The 15,278-nt window shown below is 41.0% G+C and overlaps 2 protein-coding genes and 1 pseudogene across 4 annotated transcripts; 1 reads left to right on the forward strand and 2 right to left on the reverse strand.

Annotated features, from left to right (window-relative positions):
- Positions 1 to 1,000: 1,000 nt before the first annotated feature.
- Positions 1,001 to 3,017, reverse strand: LOC120743189 (GTPase IMAP family member 7-like). 3 transcript variants are annotated; one of them, XM_040046764.1, is made up of 5 exons: positions 2,922 to 3,006; positions 2,379 to 2,551; positions 2,158 to 2,219; positions 1,986 to 2,036; positions 1,001 to 1,878 (listed from the first exon to the last, which is right to left on the reverse strand). In XM_040046764.1, the coding sequence occupies exons 2-5, from the start codon at positions 2,453 to 2,455 to the stop codon at positions 1,295 to 1,297; spliced, it is 774 nt and encodes a 257-aa protein (XP_039902698.1). In that variant the 5' UTR covers positions 2,456 to 2,551; positions 2,922 to 3,006; the 3' UTR covers positions 1,001 to 1,294. The 3 variants fall into 3 exon arrangements, with proteins under 3 accessions (XP_039902698.1, XP_039902700.1, XP_039902701.1); XM_040046766.1 differs by having other exon boundaries at positions 2,379 to 2,478; positions 2,922 to 2,980; XM_040046767.1 differs by lacking the exons at positions 2,158 to 2,219; positions 2,379 to 2,551 and having other exon boundaries at positions 2,922 to 3,017.
- LOC120743212 lies at positions 2,995 to 3,880 on the forward strand (annotated as a pseudogene).
- A 6,419-nt stretch (positions 3,881 to 10,299) lies between these two features.
- LOC120743187 lies at positions 10,300 to 12,606 on the reverse strand. The gene is made up of 4 exons (XM_040046761.1): positions 12,460 to 12,606; positions 11,911 to 12,355; positions 11,464 to 11,660; positions 10,300 to 11,361 (listed from the first exon to the last, which is right to left on the reverse strand). Exons 1-4 carry the CDS (start codon positions 12,467 to 12,469, stop codon positions 10,745 to 10,747), a joined length of 1,269 nt encoding a protein of 422 aa, XP_039902695.1. The 5' UTR covers positions 12,470 to 12,606; the 3' UTR covers positions 10,300 to 10,744.
- Between the last annotated feature and the right edge of the window lie 2,672 nt (positions 12,607 to 15,278).

The following is a 15,278-nucleotide window of genomic DNA, read 5'->3' on the forward strand; positions in this document are numbered from 1 at the left end:
CAGGTGGGGGTGACACAAAACAGAGGGAGCACAGAGTAAACACTGGGAGGTCAAATAACAAAACCTAAAAATCAGAACTCAGGAAGTACCACGAAACTAGGGCGCTAGAAACACTAGGACAGAAAACCCAAAACACAAACAGTCACAAACCATGATGAAATCAAAAGTGAAAGTACAAAAACCAAAAACACTGGGTCACCAACTCAGGACCACAACAATTTCGGTGCTTTTTTCCCCTGAGATGTCATACACTTTGGATTCTAGCCAATCATTTTACCTTTGCAAGTGTAGTAGGCGGGTCCAGGTACGTACGTTCTTTTAGAGCAGAGCTACAGATTAAAAATGCCCAAGGAGGAGCGGTCAAAGTCTGGCTGTACTTCACAGCAAAAGATGCAAACTCAGCAGCAACAAGTGCTTTAAGCTGATACTGTCAAAGGAGGTCTGTTGAAACACCTGGCACACCAGTGTGTGAATGTGTGTGTGAATGGGTGGATGACTGGTTGTGTAAAGCGCTTTGGGGTCCTTAGGGACTAGTAAAGCGCTATACAAATACAGGCCACTTACCATTTACCATTACCTGGCGACGCACAGAATAACTCCAGTTTTGAAGCACATCAAACTTTATTAATTTGTTAGTCTGAAGAAGTATTCTTGGTGTGTATCTTGTGTTCTAGTACCTACATTTCCACTCAGCAGCAGAGGTAGAACTGCATAAAGTATAATTGAATTTTCAAGCTAACTTGAAACTGAAATTCAGAATATTGTTAACAATCTTAAAATATTCATTTGTCAGACTGGATTCTCGGTGCTTGTTGATAATTCTGGTATCATAGTGTATCTGATCAAGGCATCTCACAGGAGTTGGTGAACAGACACATACGCTACAATCATCAAAGGAAGACGAATATGCGTTTATGATGTGTCATCTTAAAACTGGTGTGACTATTATAAATAAATAAAATCCCATTTGTCAGGTTAGACTGTGGAATCAGAACCCTAATGCAGACAGACAGGGATCTTTTATTGAAGGAAAACCAAAATCCATAAAAATACAAAGAAACACTGTGAAAACAATGAGACTAGAAAACACAAGGAAGACATGAAGCAGGAAACAGGCTACGTGGCATCTTGGTTGGATGTAGGCTACTTTAGAACATTGTAAAATAAGACACATAAAGCTATTTATAAATCCAATATACAGCACTTTAAGAAACAGACTAATGCTCTAACATATTTATTACTTGAGACAGGAAATGGCACGTATTTTAGTGCTCTGATCTGATAAATGAAGTCATCATTTTTGCTTTTCTTCTGTCACCCTGATCACGTTGTCCATTAGCTTTTCCACTTGAGCTGAATCTGATCTGTGGTTCTCAAAGAGAACACACCTGTTGCCACACTTTTCAAGTATTTTCTTCAGATCAGGTTGACAGGTATGTAAAAAATCCTCCAACCCCAGCCCTGCCTGTTGTAGGTCGTCTCCTCGGGTGAACAGGATGATTGTTCGTCCTCTAACTTCCCTCCCAAAAGCTTTTTCTAACTTTTCCAGTATGTCTCTCTCACCATCTGTAAATCTGCTCACATGCATCACAAGTACAAACACAAAGGGTCCTGACTCATAGAGCTGTTTGCACCTTTGCACATGTTTGTCCCTAACTGATGATTTCATGTCATCATCAAAGATGTCAGGAGTATCAATCACACATAAGTGTACACCTTCTTTCTCAGTTTCTTCCATCTGGCACTTTTTGGTGACCGGCTTTGAACTGGGTCTAGAAACAAAGAGTTTCTGTCCAAGGATGGTGTTCCCACTGGCACTCTTTCCAGTCCCAGCCATTCCCAGAAGAACAAGGTTCACTGTGGTGCCAGCATGTCTTCCTGAATTGATTTACGATAATGATAATTTAAGAGAAACAGATGAAAGTTACATTAAAACAAACACTTACTTTCTTTAATTTTAGGCACATTATAAGCACAGTTCATACTTTTTGAACTCTTCTTAGGGTCACTGTAGGGCTTTTCTTTATGTTTGCCACCTGAATAAAATAGACAAATGAGAGTTTTTGTATCAGTTTCTATGAAGCATAGTGGTTTGTTCAAATAAGCCACCGCACAAATCATTTTTAAGGGAAAGTGCTGAGTGAGATTGTGGTTTACCTCTCGTTGCTGTGTCAGTGTGAGTGTGTAGCCTAGCTGTGGTTTGTGATTTATGGCCAAATCTGAAGTTTTGTAACAGTGAACATATTAACTTAGCAGTAAACTGTTTGCTGTTTCATAACAATTAATTATTTAATAGCATCTTCTGTTGAAAGCAGATTTACATGAAGTTAACTGTAATTATAAATCAGCCACTCTCTACTCTCCACCTTCACCTTTACCTCTTGCTAGTTGCCTCTGATGGTCTGGATTTTGTCTGTTTAGCACTTTTTTCCAGTTTGAAGGGCAGGCAGCTCATGGTGCAGGATTAGGAGGAGTAATCTGTAGGTTCATATGTCAGTGGCAGCAGAATTCTGAACTCTTCACCTTCATTTATTTATATTTCATAAGTTTTCTTTTGGGTAAAAAAAACAGATAACTCTTTACACAAGATGCTATATCAGTTTTCAAGGCTTTGTCAAACACTTTAGCAGTGTAAACTGTAAGTTACTATGATAAGTATTCCCCTAGTGTTGTGCAGTAAAAATCATGTATGTTGTCTGTGAAAACAAACATGAACTCGTCTGAGAAGGTTATACGTCTAAGGAGACTGGAAAGAAAAACGTCTTTCCAAGCTCATTAGACAAACATGAAATCATTTGTCTGTAATACTGTATCTCATGTTTAGGTAATCATTAAACATCTTTCCTTATATCTAAATTTTATTCATTAACAATGGGTTTTTAACTAATGCAAATAAAAGAAAAGTCTACAAGTGAACTTACCGTGAGACATTCCCTTAGACAAGCAGCAAAGCTCTGTGTGGTGTCTGAAGCTGAGCTGCACTGTGTTTCTATTATGTGGGGGCGTTATCCAACCAATGCAGGCATGTCAGAGGTGTATCTATAAATAACCAATGCAGTTAACAGCTTTAACATTTATCTCTCTCATCTGTTCGGTGACAGCAGTCAAGATAAAAACAAAAAAATGCTACATTTCACTCAGGTAAGAACGATTTTTAATCCTCTCTTTCTGCATGATGTCTAATTATCTCATGTATGAAAAATGGTGAAATACTTTCAGATTCATTGAGGTTTACATGCACAGATTACACTGAAGTTGTGAATTGTGATTCAGGTCCTGATTTGTGAATTGCGACAACTGGAAAAACTGGTGTGGGCAAGAGTGCTGTGGAAACACCTTGCTGGGAAAAAATGTAGATCTTGTCCCTCTTCATTATCAGTGACTGAGATATTGTAAAAACAAAACTGTGACACACTTTACTAAGTGTGGAAGACACCAGGGATTCTGGATTCTGGAAAATCAAGTATTTGATCAACAAATAAATTGTTAAATGCATTTAAGTCTCCTGTCCAGGTCCTCAGGTGTTCCTGTCTGTCATCCAAGTCGGTCAAATCACCAGAGAAGACAAAAACTATGAAAGAGTTGTTTGGCCCAGAAGCAAATAAGCAGATGACTGTTTCTGTTCACTTGTGGTGGTGAGCTTGGAGACCTGACCATACAGCTGTACGCCAGTGAAACTGAGTCAGGGCTTCAACATATCATTCAGAGCGCTGGCAACAGGTTCCACATCTGTGAAAAGATTGATTTAGCTCCACCAAGTGGAGGAGCTTGTTAAGAGATGGACAACATGCTTGCAGCAAACGGGGGCACACACGACACAGATGCCACTTTTAGAGAAGTGAAGGCAACATGCAGAACAGAATGGAAAGTATTAATATAAATATATCAATATGAAGATCAATATCAATCAACTCAAATTGGCAGTTCATTTCAGAACTTGGACTCTTCTCTGACAAAACCATGCTGCTGCAACAGCTACAGTATGTGGCTTTGCATTGGGCTGTAAATACATTTAAAAAATCAGCCTCATTCAGCTTCAACTTCAAGATCCCACCATGAAATTCTGCCTGCTGCTGTCTCTTCGGATGGAACCAAAATCTCAGTTTTTTCTTTTTCTTTATTAGAAATATCAGGACATATTATATTTCATTGAATTATATTTACTTAATTTTATTCATAATGCAGGGACAAATAAAACACAGTTTGAGGAGAAATATTTTGCATAAACACAAGGCATGTGTGTGTTTGTATACATTAATGACATGTTCGCATCCCAAAGATTCTCTTTCATTATTGGGTTCCTGCACTGAAATGGAAAAATCCATCTGTGACCTGTAATGTTATTGTTTACTAATGCCCTTATGTGCTGCTGTCCTGAGCACATGCAACTAAATGATTCAAGCATAATGCCTATTTTATTTTGAGGGCTAGGTCTGGCAATGTTGGCACTTATTTTCCCATTTTAGTTAGAAGACACAAATGCCATGTTGCAATACTATACTGCTATGGTAGCCAATGTTTCAAATGCAGGTTTCAAAGGTTTGTGAGTGTACACTTAATCCAAAACCTAGTAACGGTTTACTCATCCTTGCCACTGGGTGGCTGTAGCTCAGCAGGTAGAGCAGGTCACCTGCTGATCAGAAGGTTAGTGGTTTGATCTCTCGCTCCTCCAGTCTGCATGTCAAGTGTGTGAATGTAGTTAGGAAGCACTCAGTTAAAAGAAAATGTGTGACTGGGTGAATGTGGCATATTGTATAGAGCACTTTGAGTTATCTGGGAGAGAACAAAAGCACTATATACAAATCAGTCCATTCACTGTTTGAACAGAGTTTTCGTCATGTTGCACTATTATGTTCTGGCACATGATGTTATTACATGGCTTGATTACGGTACACATTGTTCTGGGCCAGCAGTGTGTCTACAACTGGCCCGTGGCTGCACACCACTTACAAATGGCCCACATACCACAAAGAATGACTGCCCTCTGGTGGCCCAGGCCTGGTTTGCCAGAGGTGGCACACATGGGCCAGCACAGGACCACAGGGTGCATGCAACTGGCCTTGTGCTGGCCCATGTGTGGGCCACCTCTGGCAAACCAGGTCTGGGACACCAGAGGGCAGTGTCAGCAAACAGTCACAGGCCTCAGTTTTTAATGTCCGTGATAGTGCCGGAGTCATTTCTTCACCAAGTATTTGTGATGATTTTTTCGCATTTTTTAACATTAAGGTTCTGTCCATTAGGGCCCTTGTCTCGTCGACTGCTGCCTCAGATCCTAGTCTTTCTGTTATGTGCTCAGCTGTCTTGGAGCAGTTTAATCCTGTCTCCCTTAATGACTCGACTGTGGTAGTTTGTAACCTAACATCATCACACTGCCCCTCTGATTGTCTCCCCCCAAGCTTGCTTAAAAACACTTTTAATACTGTTGGGCCTTTTATCCTGAGATTAATTAATATGTCCCTTGCTACAGGCTGCGTCCCATCATGCTTTAAACAAACAATAGTTCAGCCTCTTCTAACAAAACCCAACCTCAACTCAACTGTTCTGCCTAATTACAGGCCAATCTCAAAGCTTCCTTTTCTGTCTAATGTTTTGGAGAAAGTGGTCTACTTACAGCTGCAGGCCCACCTTTATTTTAACAAGATCTCTGAAAAATTTAAATCTGGTTTTAAATCTCTACCTAGCACTGAGACGGCACTTTTAAGGATTTTTAACAATATTCTTTTAACTCTGGACTCTGGCAGCCCTGCTGCCCTTTTATTATTTGGCCTCTCAGCAGATTTTGACACTGTCGACCATGACATCCTGTTATCACGGCTAGAATTTCATGCTGGCCTAAAAGGATCTGCCCTCCAGTGGTTTTGGTCCTACTTGTCAATAAGGTCTTTTTAAGTTAATATGGGCTCCCATACCTCTAAAATTGCACCTCTTAAATACGGTGTACCTCCAGGTTCTATTTTGGGTCCTGCCCTGTTCGCACTCTATTTGTTGCCATTGCGTTCCATCTTTTCACGTTACATTTCATTCCACTGGTTTGCTGATGATTTGCAGATTTATCTGCCTTTAAAATCAGGGTCAGACCGTCCCCAGCTCTTATTACGCTGCCTTGATGACATCAAACAGTGGATGTCGTTAAAGTTTCCAAAGCTAAATTAAAACAAACCTGAAGTTGTCATTTTTGGCAACTTTGTCAATAATCACGTCAATAGCACTCTCTGCCCCCTTTCCTCCTATTGTAACTGTGAGAATCATGTTCTTTGATTTCTCCAGTGCCTTTAACACTATTCTTCCCACGGTCCTGAAGGACAAGCTGGAGAACTCAGGAGTGGACCATCACCTCACAACATGGATTCTGGACTACCTCACTGACCGACCACAGTATGTGAGGACTCAGGGCTGTGTGTCGGAGAGGGTCGTCTGCAGTACGGGGGCCCCACAGGGAACCGTTCTGGCTTCGTTCCTCTTCATCATCTACACTGCAGACTTCTCCCACAACTCCACCCAGTGCTTCCTGCAGAAGTTCTCTGATGACTCTGCAATAGTCGGCCTCATCACTGATGGGGACGACAAGGAGTACAGAGGACTGACCCAAGACTTTGTGGACTGGTGCCAGCTGAACTACCTCCAGATCAACACTAGTAAAATCAAGGAGCTGGTGGTAGACTTCCAAAGGCACAAACATCCCCCACTGCAACCACTGAACATCCAAGGTATGGACATTGAGGCGGTGGACAGCTACAGGTACCTTGGTGTTCATCTGAACAACAAACTGGACTGGACTCATAATTCAGACGCCCTCGACAGGAGAGGGCAGAGCAGGCTGTACCTGCTGCAGAGACTCAGGTCTTTTGGAGTGGAGGGTCCACTCCTGAAGACCTTCTATGACTCTGTGGTGGCCTCAGCCAGCTTTTACGGTGTGGTCTGCTGGGGCGGCAGCATCTCTGCTGGGGACAGGAAGAGACTGAACAGGTCGATCTGAAGGGCCAGCTCTGTTCTAGGATGCCCTCTGGACCCAGTGGAGGTGGTGAGTGACAGGAGAACGGTGGCTAAGCTGTCATCCCTGTTGGACAACATCTCCCACCCCATGCAGGAGACTGACAGCACTGAGCAGCTCCTTGAGTGGCTGCGGCACCCACGGTGTGGGACGGAGAGATTTCGCAGGTCTTTCCTCCCCACTGCTGTCAGACTCCACAACAAAGACTTCAACTGATCTAACACATCCACACATGTGCAATAAGACTGCTATAAGGGTAATTCTTTTTTCTGACAAAGTTTTACTTTTGTGAAACTGACTTCAGCTCAACGTGTGTCCCTTTTTCTATTCTTGCAGCACCACAAGTTGTTGAACAGGAAACCAGTTACCCCTCTGGTCATTATCTTAGGGAGGCAACATCTTCATACATTGCGCCTCTATAACATAAGCCAACATTTTCTGCCACCATGCAATCGATTGAAATTGGAAGGCGGAGCATTCAGCTTTCAGGCCCTTCTTATATGCAACCAGTTTCCAGTTTGGGTTCCAAGACACACAATCTACTTTTTAGATTAGGCTTAAAAATGTCCTTTTTGATTAAGTAAATTGCATCATTCAGCACAGTTTATTCAATTACCCAAATGCAACACCTTTTCTAATCTGTATATCGAGAAGTCTAAGAATAAAATTATTAAGCTGAATATTAGATTGATGTTTAAGAGATTATCCATTGAATGTTCAGTAGATGATGGCACACTGGCATTTTTGTACAACTCATAACTCATTTCCATTCCACGAAATTGACATAAAGCAACTGTACCTTTCTGTGTGTACCTGAAAGTTAAAGACAGTGACAGAGTTCGACACTGAGAAAAATTCAGCTCTTTTCCCACTGCCGCCACAGCGCTTGGTCATATGTTGTTGGGTTTTTCTCTGTACGTATTATTGTATGGTCGACCTACAATATAGTGCATCTTAAAGTGACTGTTGTTGTGATTTTGCACTTTACAATGAATTGAATTGAATAGTGCTGCGAGTGGATCCACGGGGGCTCAGCCATCCCAACTGCCTCCCTCTTCCCGCTCCACCAAACCCGCCCAGACATGCAGGGCCTTGGGGTGCAGGTGTGTCACTAGGGTGCAGGGGAAGCATCCCACCCTGTCCCCTTCTGGCCACCTGTGTCTAATTTGTATTTCACAACTTAGACATCCACATTACTCACACTCTCATAACACATACATATAGGGCCTTCGGGATGGGCACGTAGTACAGCGTCCAGAGGTCGGTCTGTGTATTCAACCTCACCTCTGGCGCCGGTGCCCACCTCTCAATTTTAAATGCATGTAGACATTGAGGGTTCTCGGGACGGGCTGTGCTAACACCTGCTGCTCTCTGCCAGGAAGCACCTTCTGTGTTTTAAATGCACTTTAGAACAACCCTAGCAACACTACACATGAGCGGGAGGAGGGAGGTATGGAGTTTTCACACACCCCTGTTCTCTGTTAGACATCTGGGTGAAGGGGCTGGCCGTCCGATTGGGGTCTGAAATGCGGGGTCTCCCTGTTGCTGCCGGGCACCGGCAGTCTGCTTGGAAAGGGTAACATCTCCTGGGTCCAGGTGCAGTTTCCCCCTCTGTGGGCGAGGGTACCTGGACCTGGGGTATTATCTTGAGTATGTTTGGGGAGTATGATTGTGTGTACAATTTCCATTTGTGTCTGTCTTTACGGGTGAGTGCTGATTATCTGTATATGTGTGCATGAGGGTGGGAATGCACGTTTGTGTCTGTGTGTTCATGTTTGCCTGTGTCTATATGTCAGGTCGGGTCTTAGACTCCACCTCTCTGGAAACATCTCAGGCCCTCCAAAGTATGGAGGCTTATCTCCCTTCACCGCAACCCCTGCTCGTGGCTGATGCCCTCAGGCCTCGGTGCATTGGTGGCTATTAGTGTCCGGGGCTGGACGCTCAGGTAGGTACCAGCCCTCAGGCCTCATGCAGCTGGCTGCTGGCAGAGCCTGTGGGCATGTCACTGCAGCCACTTCTGGCCTCTGCTCCGTGGCTGCTGAGTGACCCCTCATCTGGGGCTCTCCATAGCTCTTCCCAGGAGGGTGGCATGGCTGCCCCTCTGATGGTCCTCCGTGGGTTCTCGCACTCTGGGGCCTCTGGATGTCTGGAGCCTGGATCTCCTCCATGCCTGCTTCATGCCCTGGGGGACGGGGCTATGGCTCCCCACACCATCTAGCACAGTGGTTCCCAAACGTTTTTGGGAACTCACACCCATATTTTGTTTGCAATAACCATTGCAGTTTATTCCACACCTCAAACATTTAGTAAACAATTAATCAAATACAAGTAATCTGCAATAAATTACAGGTAGTAATAAAATGCAGTACTAACTCTTTTAAGCTACGTCCGCACCTACACGGGTATTTTTGAAAACGCAGCTGTTTCTATGCTTTTGGGCCTTTCATCCTTGCGCTTCGTAACAACTGAAAATAAAATAAAATAAAATAAACGTTGATCAAATGGATCAACTTGATGATCCACTTGGTAAGTAAATTTGTTGGATATTTTTATTGGCATTCAGAGAACAATTCTGATGACTAAAGAACCAAACAGGACAGGCAAAAAAATAATAATGATAATTTTAAAAAAAATAGTGCTGCAACAACTAAAGTTCTTTATCCTGGCTTATTCATGATATGTCCAATAGATGGCGACACATCGACAATAATAGTGATGCTTGTTGAAACTGCACCTGGATACAGTTTTGGTTCCAGAAAAATATAACACAACAACATAAAATGAAATAAAATAAAATAATTAAATAAATTAACAGATAAATAAATGGATGAGAAACAAAACGACTAAAAGATATAACTGAGGGTTCATGCCATCAAAGGATTCATTGAATAAGGCCGTTGGAGTATAAATCATATTTAGAATGATTTTAAAATGCGTTTGGGTGCATTTTCTCACGCTGGAATAGATTGTTATTAATAATTACTTAATTACTTATTTGTTTGTGAAATATGCAGTACTTACATTGGGAAATTAAGTTAATTTTATATTTTCATTGTCTAATATAAGGTACCCGTTCTATACACATTCTTTAAATTTAAACTTTTAACAGGTTTTCACCACATTACATTTTAAAGTCCAACATATGGATATTTATGTATTTATGGGACATCACAGGAGTCTTTTCGGAAGTTGGTTTCTTGGAAAATCTGCAGCTCAATCACTTCTACATAATAACATAAATACCTGAGATGTTTTTACAGTGACCAAACAAAACAACTAAGGATCTAACAATGATCTGTTTATCCAAAGAGACACCAGATGCACTTGATAACTTTTATTGAATTCAGCGATAATTTGTTGCTGTTAAACTTTATGAGCTTGATTAATCTGACCAAGATTCACAAACAACAATTACAAAAATCCCAACATAATTTTTAAATCCATCACTCCTTCATTTGCTGATTTGTAGGAAAAAAGTGAAATAAAGCCTAAAAATGAAAATTATAAGATTTATGAGATTTATAAGATCTACTGGTTTAATACATCAAATAATGTCATGCTCAAACCTTTTTCAATTTAATTTAGTTCAACTCAGTTTTATATATACAGCTCCAAATCACAGCATCAGGTGCCTCAAGGCACTTTATAGTTTCAGGTAGACCCTTGAATAATACATATAGAGGAAATATAGAGGAAAACCCAGTTTTTATAATTTTTCATATCTTTACACTGAAAATGATCTGACACATGACATTATAACTTCTGCTGTTTTTCTAACACCATGATCACTGTGTCCAGCAGCTTTTCCACCTGAGCTGAACCTGATCTGTTATTCTCAAAGAGAACACACCTGTTGCCCAACTGTTGAATCAGTTCCTTCAGATCAGGTTGGCAACTATGCAGAAAATCAGTCAGCGTTTTTCCAGAACGATGCAAATCATCTGATTTAGTGAACAGGATGATAGTTTGTTCTTTAACATTCCTCCCAAAAGCTTTTTCCAGTTTTTTCAGGATGTTTCTCTCACCATCTGTAAATCTGCTTATATGCATCACAAGTACATACACACAAGGGTGTGACTCACAGAGCTCTTTGCACTGTTTTAGATATTTGTTCTTAACTGGTTCTTCAATGTCATCATCAAACATGTCTGGAGTATCTATCACACGCACATGTTTGCCATTTATCTCTGTTTCTGCTATCTCACAATCTTTGGTGACGGGCTGTGAACTGGGTCTAGAGAAGAAGACTGGCTTTCCAAGGATGGTGTTTCCACTCGCACTCTTTCCAGTCCCAGACATTCCCAGGAGAACAAAGTTCACTTTGTTGCTGGTACGCTTTCCTGTATGGAAGTGTTGTGTTGTATTGATTCCTGTAATGAATTTCAGAAACATCGACATAGTTTTGAATAATGAACTTCCAACTGATACCAGTCTGAACAAGTCTGAAAGACACTGTATAGATTGTGGTTTACCTGGCATTGCCATCACAGTGCGTGGTGCTGACAAACGTGGAAGAGGTACAAAGGACCGTGACCCGACACTCTGTTCCTGTGGTTGTTTAATGGTTTTGATTGATTTTTCACTTATAGGCTGTTTTCCTGGTTCGGCACACACATCCGCTGGCTTTCCAGCTGTCTGCGCACTCTCCCGTCTCTGATCTCTGATCTCACTATAAAAAGGGTGAAACCTCATTAGTTCAATCATGTCCACCTGATCCTCCAACCAACACTGTCCCTTGAGTGCACTGCACCACCCTCCCCTGCAGCTGAGCCCGGGAACACGCCTTCACCACAACAGGATTACCTGTGGACCTAATGTTCAAATTAAGCCATAATACCTGTGTTTTAGTAGCATAGCAACCTTCCCCCACAAATACATGAAAAAATACCATAAAGCATTATGTTATTTTTCATCCTTACTTTGTTTTAGTTAGCATCAGATTTCTGCCTTCAGCCAGTCTGTCGAGCTCACTGAAAACCTGTTCCATGGTGCAGGATATGAACGAGTAATCTGTGGGTTTATAACTCAGTGGAAGCAGAACCGTAAACTCTTCTGCAGGTTTTTCAGTCTTATTGCTCAGATGTTCTATCTGCTTCCGAACATCGTCTGGTGAAAAGCCATGTTCTACCACCAGCAGACACATGTCAGGATATCGATTAATACACAACAAGTCTTGTATGTCCTTAAATTCTGCATACAAGTCTGGCGTAAACATGACTTCATATATATCATTTACATAGATCTCAATCTTTTTCAAAGCTTGTCTTTTATCTAGTTTGGATAAATCTTTTCCCAGGATGTTGGTTATTAGAGCTTTCTTCAAGACTTCATCTCTTCCCAGGATAACAACTACAATCTTCCTTTCTGTGAAAACAATAAGTCACATGGTTCATTTTCCCATTTGCTATGCAGTTCTTTTAATTTCAGCAAAACAACTAAAATTCTATTTACAGAACATTTTCACCCACTAGAAGACATAGTCCTTCAGTCCTTCAGTCCAGTTTAGCAAAGTGAAGAAGACGAGCTGTGTGGCGTCTGTAAGCTGTGCCGATCTTTGTCTGTTTTAATAACCTGTTATGCAAATGCTGGAGGTGTGTCATGTGTGAAGCTATATATAACGTTTTTAACATTCAGTTGTGTCATCTTTGTGGTGGAGAATTCGTCAGAAACATTTGATTTTCATCCACTAACACCCAAACCAGACAAACTGAAGAGGTCACGAGCAAAAATAAATTGTGTGATGTGCTGGAGTCTCATGTCCTGCTGATTATTTATGCTAGCTGAATCCAAACCCTGCAGAGAATTTGGGAATAAAACTTAAAATGTAAAAGACTGAAGTGAATAAGAATATAGGAAAGTTCATGAAATTATCAGAACAAAGAACCTTTTCATGATATTGTACTGTTATGAAATGCACTAGTACGATTATGAAAAGACTCAGTTTGCTTTGCTGTCTTCATTCCATCACATTCCCTGTGTGAAAATTCTATCCCAGATATTTTAGTATATACTAGAATATTCTTCTTTTTATTTATTTGAGGTTGCATGTTATGTTCCTTGGTATATCCTGATCTCCATTGTGGTTTGCTATCCTTTCTCTTTCTCTTTGTCTCTTACAATTGGGTTTGTGTGTGTGTGAATGTTAGGCTCACCTTTCCTGTAAGGCAGCATACTTAAGTACTCATGCGCTCATGCACTCCTCTGTCTCCGGATTACTTAGGTGCAGGCCACACTCTTTCATTTGCTGTGTCACCTTCCTTCTCCCTCTCCTCCAGGGAACACCACTCCACGATACATCAACTTAGCACTAAATACATAGACATTTATCCTCATCCTCTTGTGAGGAGGAGGAGGTGCCAGGCTGTTGCGGTGATGATTAGTCAAAATTCTACAAAGTTCCCTGTTTGTTAAGTGAATAAATTGTTAAACTGCCAATACAGACTTCAATCATCCAATCCGATAAATGACACATAACAAGATTCAGTAGCAGAATAAGCTGTTCACATTGGCACAGACGATTGGACAAGTTGTCTTAGGCATAACCCACATAATTAAACTGTTCAACCCACAAATGTACTTTCTTTAACAATGCATGGACACATTTTTCAGCATCATTCTAAAAAAAGATGTTTCAAATTTGAGAGATGTTGCACAAATGGAAGACAGCAGTCCTAAATATTTGTTTAAAATGCGCACTGAAGGACATATCCGGGTCAAAAATGACTCCAAGGTTCCTCACAGCGTTACTGGAGGCCAAGGTAATGCCATCCAGAGTAAGAATCTGGTTAGATACCATATTTCTAAGATTTTCAGGGCCGAGTACAATAACCTCAGTTTGATCTGAATTAAGAAGCAGAAAGTTAGCGGCCATCTAGGTCTTTATGTCTTTAAGACATTCCTGCAGTTTAACTAATTGGTGTGTGTTATCTGGCTTCATGGACAGATAGAGCTGGGTGTCATCTGCATAGCAGTGTAAATGTATGCTATGTCTTCTAATGATGCTGCCTAAGGGAAGCATGTATAGTGTAAACAGAATTGGTCCTAGCACTGAACCCTGTGGAACTCCATAATTAACCTCAGTGTGTGAAGAGGACTCTCCATTTACATGCACAAACTGGAGTCTATTAGATAGATATGATACAAACCACTGCAGTGCAGTACCTGTAATACCTACAGCATGTTCTAATCGCTCTAATAGGATATTATGGTCGACAGTATCGAACGCTGCACTGAGGTCTAGCAGGACAAGCACAGAGATGAGTCCACTGTCAGAGGCCATAAGAAGATCATTTGTAACCTTCACTAAAGCTGTTTCTGTGCTGTGCTGAGCTCTGAAACCTGACTGAAACTCTTCAAATAAGCCTCTGCAGATGATCTGTTAGCTGTTTCACAACTACTCTTTCAAGGATGTTTGAGAGATATGTTGAGAGGTTGATCATAATTAAGATTGAAGCATTAACTAATGGTAGCCCTCCTTTGAGCAGTCTTGTTGGGATCTAAAAGACACATTGATGATTAATCCATGCACAAACAGGGACTTAGAAGAGACACACCTCACAGTGGGAAGAAAAATAATTAGACAAATGAACAGGTTCGTGTAGCCAACCACTTCATGGTTTAGTTCCTGTCATTCCCTATTGTTTCCACTTTGTTATAATACCACTGCCAACAGTTGACAGTGGAATATTAAGGAACGTGGAAATTTCAAGACTGGACTTGCACAGGTGGCATCCTATCCTGGTACCACTCTGAGAACGACCCATTCCTTCACAATTGTTTGTAGAAGCAGTCTGCATCCGTAGGTTGTTGATTTTATACATCTGTGGCTAAAGAAGAGATTGGAACACCTGAATCAAACAATTTGGATGGTTGGGTAAACCATGTAATTTACCTCCAGTTCACTGCCTTTGTCTACTCTTCATTGTTGTACTGTCTAAAGAACAATCTTAAAAAAATCAAATTAATAGAATGTAGCAACCTAAGCTTATTTAATAGAGAATTTAATTGTTTTTGCCATTAATTCGATTGACAGAAACTCTGCTTTAAGGTTCCCTAACTTAACCATTTCTAATCTGATCCAACATCAGTTTTCACTGATAAGTAATTGGTTCCCTACATCTTTTACTCAGTTACTGTTAACCCTCTCAGGCTCAAATTAAGTTTTTTGTTGCTAATGCACAACCAAGTCCTGCAGTGGTACTTCTGAGTAAAAAAAAATCATAAAATATGTATGTGGGGTAATCAGGGTGTTAGTTTTTAACTGTTGCAAATCAGCAATGTCTGCCTT

The sequence above is a fragment of the Simochromis diagramma genome, unplaced genomic scaffold, assembly GCF_900408965.1.
Source record: "Simochromis diagramma unplaced genomic scaffold, fSimDia1.1 OVJJ01000707.1, whole genome shotgun sequence".
NCBI lineage: Eukaryota > Metazoa > Chordata > Actinopteri > Cichliformes > Cichlidae > Simochromis > Simochromis diagramma.